The 8,002-nt window shown below is 44.2% G+C and overlaps 1 protein-coding gene across 1 annotated transcript in view; it reads left to right on the forward strand.

Annotated features, from left to right (window-relative positions):
* Window positions 1–8,002, forward strand: part of LOC102671451 (ETS-like protein pointed) — a 112,778-nt gene that overhangs the window by 89,695 nt on the left and 15,081 nt on the right. Inside the window, exon 6 of the mRNA XM_006619092.2 lies at window positions 2,616–2,938. Coding sequence (XP_006619155.2) covers window positions 2,616–2,938 — 323 coding nt within the window. The remainder of the gene's footprint in view (window positions 1–2,615; window positions 2,939–8,002) is intronic.

Consider the following 8,002-nt stretch of genomic DNA (forward strand, 5'->3'; position numbering starts at 1 on the left):
GCCCGCCAGAATGCTCCCGTGCCATTGCCTCGGCCACTTAGGCGGTTTTCGGACCGCCACCTATACGTGTGCGTGCGCGTGTTGTCAAAGCGTGTGCGTGCAACCACTCGTGTTCCGATTACGAGATAGAGCATTCTTCGGGCGATTTTTTTCGGGAAGAGGGTGGAAATCGTGGCACGAGGATAATGCTTGCACCTTTTTCTATGAGCGTTGTTCCTTTTCTTTCATTCATAGTCGCATAGATCTTCCCACACAAAGGTGCCTCTCTTTCCAAATCTATCCTCGATCGATCGAAATTTTTCAATTTATTGTACCTTCCATTTTCCTTCTCATCGACGTGCACGTGTACGGCAAATTTTGAATACGAAGAAGATGATACCTTTCAGAGATGGAGATGGATTTATTCGCGGAGATCCCTTTTGGAAAGAGAAAAATTGAATATTGGAAATTTTTACGATTAATTTTTTAATCGCAAGGCATTGTGCGTAATAATCGGGGGAATGATCGATAAATCGAGTCGAGCGAAACCAAGTTTCTCCGGCTTCTCCCTTTCTCCCACGATCGTGGATCTCCCGCCGATCGATCTCGATTATCCGTTCGTATCGTGTATCGAGCGAGGGCAGTTTCCTTGGAACTTGTACATCTTCGGCGTTGCGGACAGGAAGGAGGAAGGACGCGAGAAGGGTGAGAGAGGAGGCCGAGTGGTATGAAAATGATTCCGGGGCAGGAAGCGGAGGTTCACCCGTGATTTAATTCCCCGTTAAGTAAAAGCCCGTACTTCCTGATCGATTATTCGTGTCGTCAGATCGGCGTGGAAATCGCGATTCGATCGAGTTGGCCCGATTAGACACGACGAATTTCCGATTTTCATCCGAGACGTTTCTTCTTTTCCTTTTTTTTTTTTTTTTTTATTATCATTATTGTCCTTCTGTCTTCTCATCGCGTGACCAATTAATTATGGATTCGATAGACTCTGGAGGATTATTCAACGTATCGTATAAATAAATCGAATAAATGTTTCATTTTTTTTCTCTTTCGATTAGCATAAATAAATAACAAATAAATAACGATACGCTTGTGCGTATATAATTCTAAATGTAAAAGAGAGAGAGAGAGAGAAGGGGGAAAAAAGAATAAACCGATACAGATATCTCGGTTATCGGGAAACAATGAGCAAAGGCTCCGTAACGAAACGAGTCAGGATAATTATTTCAGATAAGAGTGTGCATCATAGAGCAGATACGCTCGATATAAAAAAGAGAGAAAGAGAGAGAGAGAGAGAGAGAGAGAAAGTTAGTAACAAAGTAGCGCGTAATAATCTACATGGAACGAAATCACAATTTCGATGTCGAGAATCAAATATATACGTGTATACATATATATTTTTATCGGGATTCTTTCATACAACGGCGGAACAATGGAAGAAGGCTCGTGACCCGCGACCAATCGCTGCTACCAACCGCGTGTGTTGGTGCACGCGTGTAGACGCGACATAGCGTGGGTAATCGCTTTGATTCCGCGAACGAGAACGGATATTAGGAAATATCTCTGCCGTGAAAAAAAAAAAAGGAAGAAAGAAGAAGAAGAAAGAAAGAAAAAAAAAAAAAAAAGTAGAAACTAAAAAGCCGCATCCTCCACGATGCACGCGTATACACGATATCGAATCGTGCAGGCGAAACGCATTTTCTGTCGTTTCGTTCTTGTGACTTTTGCGCAACCTTGGATTTCCTTTTCTTCCCTCCCTCAGATTTCTTTTCTTCCCGGATTTCGGAAGGAAAGAAATTCGAGGCTACGTCTTGTCGTTCTCTTCGAAGAGAGAGGCAGAGGGAGAGTTGGTTCCTCTCGAAACTTTCGTCTCGGAGGACAGAGAAGAAATTTGGCTTTTCTTTCGTTTAGAAGAAGATAGAAAATTTGAGGATGAAGAGTGAGAAGAAGGAAAAAGGGGTTGGTCGAGTTTCGTATTGGCGCCCCTCTGAAACGATAGGAATTGGTTTGATGAATCACGGCAATCGTCTCCTTCGCAATAATGGACGTAATAATAACGAAGCACGGGTAAGATCGTTGGTCACGATTATGTTCGCTCTTGTACACGGGAATGGTAAAAAAAAGCAGGGAGGGAGCCGAGTGAGGCTTTGCACGCGCGGCTAACGCCGCCTCGCTGTGAACGTAATTGGCTTAATGACACGGAATTCTATAATCGCGTAACCGCGAGCATTAATTACCCCAATGCTCGTCGCGTCGCTCCGCCGCTACCTGTGTGTAAACAAAACGCATCAATCGTAAACAATATCGCTCGAATTGGATTAATTGGACAGAACAATATTTCGTCGAAACTTTGTCAAACTTCCCAATTATTTCTTATCCGTCATTCGATCATCGATATTCGATTACAAAAAGCTCAGAATTCGAATGCCCTGCTCGAGAGCAGGCGTTGCGTTAAATTTAAACCCCTCCCCTCCTCTTTCGACCTTTTTCTTCGTTCCTTTCGATTCTTCCATTTCGATCCTTTCGATTTCCCATCCGAAAGTGCGATGGAAAAATTGCTTTGGATTGTCGCGCGAAGGACGAGGGATCGCCGACTATTAAAAAAAAAAAAAAAGAAAAAAAAAGTGATCGCGGAAAATGGTGGCAGAACTGAGGAAAGTTTGTTCCGTTTTCCATCCAGATGTCGACGCGGCGAAGGCCTCTCTGGAGAACGTGGCGGGCAACATGTACGAAAGCGTATGCGTGCCAGATTTAGGTGATTTCTTGGGATACCAGAGCGGCGGCGGCGGTGGTCATCAGGTCGCGACGCCGGAACACAAGAGTCCAGCGACGCCAGCGAGTTCCGCAACCTCGAACTCGTCGGGCCCGCAAAACGGCGGAAACCAAGCGGGGGCCCCGTTGCAACCACCTTCCGCCTCGGTCTCTCTGCCCTCGAGACAGTATCATAACGATGGTAAGTCTCTCTCTCTCTCTGTTTCTCTTTCTGTTTCTTCTATCCTCTCTCCTCCGTTTCTCCTCCATAGAAATAGAACGAGGCTCTCTCTCTCTCTCTCTTTCTCTCTGTTCCTCTCTTTTCTCTCTGTCTCTGTTTCGATCGGTGTACGCGAGTGTATGTAAGTGGAAAGTACACAGGGATTCGCGTCGATATAATACTCGATGTTGTAATTCATGGAAATGAGACACTGGTCGTTCCAAGGTATCGATCGATTAACGTTGAAAGATCTCTGGATCTTTGTTGTATCGAGGTTAAGATATACATAGGTTCTCGTCGGACGCGAGGCGATAAATTAGAAGGAAGCAGGGGTTGAACCTGGTGGTACAAGGTTTGTTTCCTTGTCTTTTTTTCGTCTTCCCCTCGATTCTCCCTGTGTAAAACTGCGGCCGACGATACGAACGTTGAAATTCCGTTGTCGTTGTCCGCGTCAGGTGTAGGCAGACGGAGTGACATTCGGTGTAAATCTCTCGCAGCGTTTCCCAACCGATCCGTCTTTCCCACCCAATTCCTTCGAGGAATTGTAAGCGTAAATCTCCACCTCCGAACGATTCCAAGGAACGAATCTTAATTGAACCTCTCTGCCCGAACCATCTTACTTCACGTTCTAACCATATGGGTACTCCGATACTCGTTCCGATATATTGAGATTCCAAAGCGATGGAGGAGACGATGCTACTATTTCGTATTTTCAAGTTGGGAAACGCTGACCGGAGGAGACTTGCAAGAGCAAGTCCACCGTGCGACAAGCCGATTTATTTATTTCCCCGATTGCGGGCTAAGGAAAGCGTTGCGAGTGGCGGGCGCACGGAGGAGTTTCTCATTGTTACGTCAGGGTGGGTGATACCATCTCCCCGCGTTTGCACGTGTTGCCACAAGTCTCTCATTATCGTCGTTGCGTTCGCCTTCTCGTTCAACAGTCCTGCTGATCCTCGTTCCTCGTCGTGGAGAGGGGGAGCGGGTGGCGAGCGACGATTTCACCCACCATTTTTCCGCGATCCTCTCGAAGAAGAAAAAGAAGAAGAAGAAGAAGAAGAAGTCGGCTCATTAACCGAGACTCGCAGCACGGGGCGAAGGGTTGGCGGATTGCGATATATTCGCGGTGCGCAATTCAAACCGACGTGATTCACCTTATTCTCCGCTGTTTTCATCGGCTCTCGACTCTTGACGCAATTCATTCAGCCGAAGGACTTCGCCGTTCCACGGACGAACAATGGAAAAATTCGAGGGAGCAAATCGAGGTCTCGTTCATTCATTCGACCACGATTTCTCGTCGTTCATTTTCCTATTTTTCTTCTTGCTAGTTGGACGTGGAAATTGTCCTCCAATCGATGCATAAAGTTATTCCACTGGATTTTTTTAAATTTAATTTCGAAAAGTTGATCGTGGAAATTGGATCCTCCAATCGACTCGTTCTATTGTTAATCAGGATAGCAATTACATCGAACAAATGAAGATCGCTTCGATTTAGAAATTACTCCACTGGATTTCCTTAAATTTAATTTCGGAAAGTTGATCCTCCAATCGACTCGTTCGATTCTATTAATCAGCAATTAAGTCGAACAAATGAAGATCGATTCGAATTTAGAAATTATTCCACTGGATTTCCTTAAATTTAATTTCTAAAAATCGATCCTCCAATCGACTGGTTCGATTCTATTAAGGATAGCAATTAGATCGAACATATCCGAGCAAACGAAGATCGCTTCGATTCGAATTTAAAAATTACTCCACTGGATTTCCTTAAATTTAATTTCTAAAAATCGATCCTCCAATCGACTGGTTCGATTCTNTCAGCAATTAAGTCTAACAAATGAAGATCGTTTCTATTCGAATTTAAAAATTACTCGACTGGATTTCTTTAAATTTAATTTCTAAAAATCGATCCTCCAATCGACTGGTTCGATTCTATTAAGGATAGCAATTAGATCGAGCATATCCGAGCAAACGAAGATCGCTTCGATTCTAATTTAAAAATTACTCCACTGGATTTCCTTAAATTTAATTTCTAAAAATCGATCCTCCAATCGACTGGTTCGATTCTATTAAGGATAGCAATTAGATCGAGCATATCCGAGCAAACGAAGATCGCTTCGATTCTAATTTAAAAAAAGTTATTCCACTGGATTAAATTTAATTTCGAAAAATTGGAGGAAAATTGGGAGGGAGGGGGAAGTTTTGGAAGGTTCGCTCGCGCGGAATCGGCGACACATGGATGACGCGCGTGGTGGAGGGAGGAGGGAATAGTGTGCTCGGGTCGAATAGAAGCGAGGAACACGGGAGAGCATTACGAGGCGAGCGTTCGTAGCGTAGGTAACAATTACCTAGCCGGGGGCCTTACGTCATTGCAGCAGTGACCGTGGGTGAACGAGGGAAAGTCGGGCCCTCTGCACGCTTCGCCGCGGACAATGGAGACGACGCCGGCCTCCGTTGCCTCTCTCGACATCCTCGCGTTTAGTCCAATAAAAAAATCCGCCTCCCGATCACTCCCTTCCCAATTTCGGACTTTGACCCAACTGTTCGACGCGGTCGAACGCGATCCCTCCTTTTAATTATTATTAACCTATCGATATCGAAAATGAAAATCTTTCTTCGCCGATAGCAAAGATAAAATGATGGAAATTTTCTATTGAAAATGTTTTATCTCAACGCGATTTATAATATCATCATAAACTCGCGCTTTACCATATTTTTATATATTTTTGCATATCTCGTCCATTTTGCATACAATAGAACACGCTTGCTCTTACAGAAACTTTCTACTTTATTTATTACGCGTTTAAATATAGCATAAATGCGTATAAATATTCTACATCATAAAAATCGTAAGCCTCTCTCCGCTTCGATCGAATATCGAAAAATATTACAGAAGGGTGAAGGAATATAAGAAAGTAAAAGAAGAGAATTGTCGCGACGAAATTAATTTTCATTGTTGGCGCGCGAAATCGAACAATCGTATTCACCGGCGATGATGATTCAGCGATCGGTGGAAGGTTGTAGGATTTGTTTGCTTTACAACGATCCGAGGCGATCGAACGGACGATATAATAAACGGTTGGAATAAACGGACGAATTATGCGAGGATCCCTCGGGTGGAAAACGTTGGAGAACGTTTTGTGCACGAGGTAACGTAACGCATCGGTTCCATGAGGAGGAGGTCGAAAGCGAGGATGAGCGAGAGTCGAACCAGAGACCTCGAACAGCCGCGATACATAACGTAACACGGTGCTCCGGCAAGCAGAAATAATGAGTCTATTATACGGTCGCCTGTGTTGGTCGTCTTGCAACGACACGTTCTATACTTGCACGCGCGTATCGCGATACAGTTCGCCAATCTCGATGGAGGAATTCGCGAAATCTTTCGTCCCCCCTCCTCTCCTTTTTCTTTTTCATCAGAAGAGAATAATATAATCAAACCGATCTTATCTTATTGCCAATATCTTGCTTTAATCGGTGAAATACATCGTCGAATTTTAAGTTAGAAAAAAATAGCGTCTCGTTAATTCGTTACTCGAAACAGAGGCTGGTAACAAGATTTAGAAAATTCTATCGCGATATTTTCGAAATTCGATGCAATTTTTGTTAACACGACTCCAATTCCAATGTCGAACCAAGAAATTCTTACTGATCCTGATTTCGATATCGATATCAATGAAAAAAAAGAAGTAACGAAGAAGATTCATATCGTAATTCAACAGACCATCTAACCGATAAAACAATATTTCGAAATCCTGAAAGAATCCAAATACAATTTCGAGCTTCCATCTTTCGATACTTTAGATATTCTCGAATTCCTCGAATATCGAATCGAGCCCTAATAAAAAAAAGAACATTTCCAAAATTCGATTTTCAAAATTCGATTCGACCACGACGACGATACTTTTCGAGGATAACGTTTGACGATGATGGTTGTTTCCGTTGGTCACGTATACGCGTCGCACGTGCACGAACACGGCGGCCGCTTGTGCATAAATTAAAAGCCGGTGTCGAATCCCGTGCGCGCAAAAGCGATTCCCTACGGTTTACTGACACCTGGCCAAAAAAGGCACGGCCATCGTGACGCCATTCGCTACGTTTATGGAAAGGTTAGTCAATCGTGCCGACCGGTACAATGATTATTTGTTAAGCAACCACCGCGTGATAACTAACTGGCCACACGGCATTTTGATCGCTCTCCTTCCTCGCGCTTGCGTGTCCTCCGCGCCCCGTCCTCCTCTTCTCGTCCTTTTTCTCCTCCCTGCTTTTCGACTTTAAACCGCGCGTGTGGAGGAGAGATCGATCGACCTCCTCTCCATCTGGGGAACGGGTCGAAGGGTTGCTCGATATTTAGGATATTGGATGTCACTGGAACGAGTCGGAAATGGAGTGGATTTCGATTCGTTTAAACGGGGAGATCGATATCTTTTGAAAGAGAAGAAGAAGATCGAAGATGGTGTAAGAAATTATTACACCGCGTGTAGCTTTCCAAACGGTTCCCTCCCGCATACGTAATTAGAATTTCACAAGGTGCCATAGAGTTAACCGAATAACTAAATTATACTACATATATTCCTTCGCGTAGCTCAAAAATTATTATTTCAAAATTGTCGAAGAATCGAGAACCAGAGTTTCGTTTCGACAATCGATGTCTAATTCTAAGAAAGCTTCGAAAGATTTCTAAGAAAGCTGGGGGCGAAAAGTAAGTAAAGTGGTTGCGTAAAGTCGGGGTGCGAGGAGATCGAAACGAGCATGCGCCACGATTGGAGAATTGTGCGCGAGGCCAACGTGGAACAAGCGTCTAGTCGGGGATGAAGGATCCTGCGAAGTAGAGGATCGTCGTGGAGGGATGAAGCGAAAAGGGAAAAAGGCGTGCAGAGGAGGGGAGGGGATGGATGATGGTTGTTGGCGCAGGTTGTATTCATTCACTCGTTCATTCATAGTTCGTACACCGCCTCGGGGGCCTACAAAGCCTCTGGCTCATTCAGAACTCACGACACGACCGCTGTGTATATGTATATGTTTTCTTTTTTTTTTTTTTCGTCCCTT

The sequence above is a fragment of the Apis dorsata genome, unplaced genomic scaffold, assembly GCF_000469605.1.
Source record: "Apis dorsata unplaced genomic scaffold, Apis dorsata 1.3 scaffold_390, whole genome shotgun sequence".
In the NCBI taxonomy this organism is placed as follows: domain Eukaryota; kingdom Metazoa; phylum Arthropoda; class Insecta; order Hymenoptera; family Apidae; genus Apis; species Apis dorsata.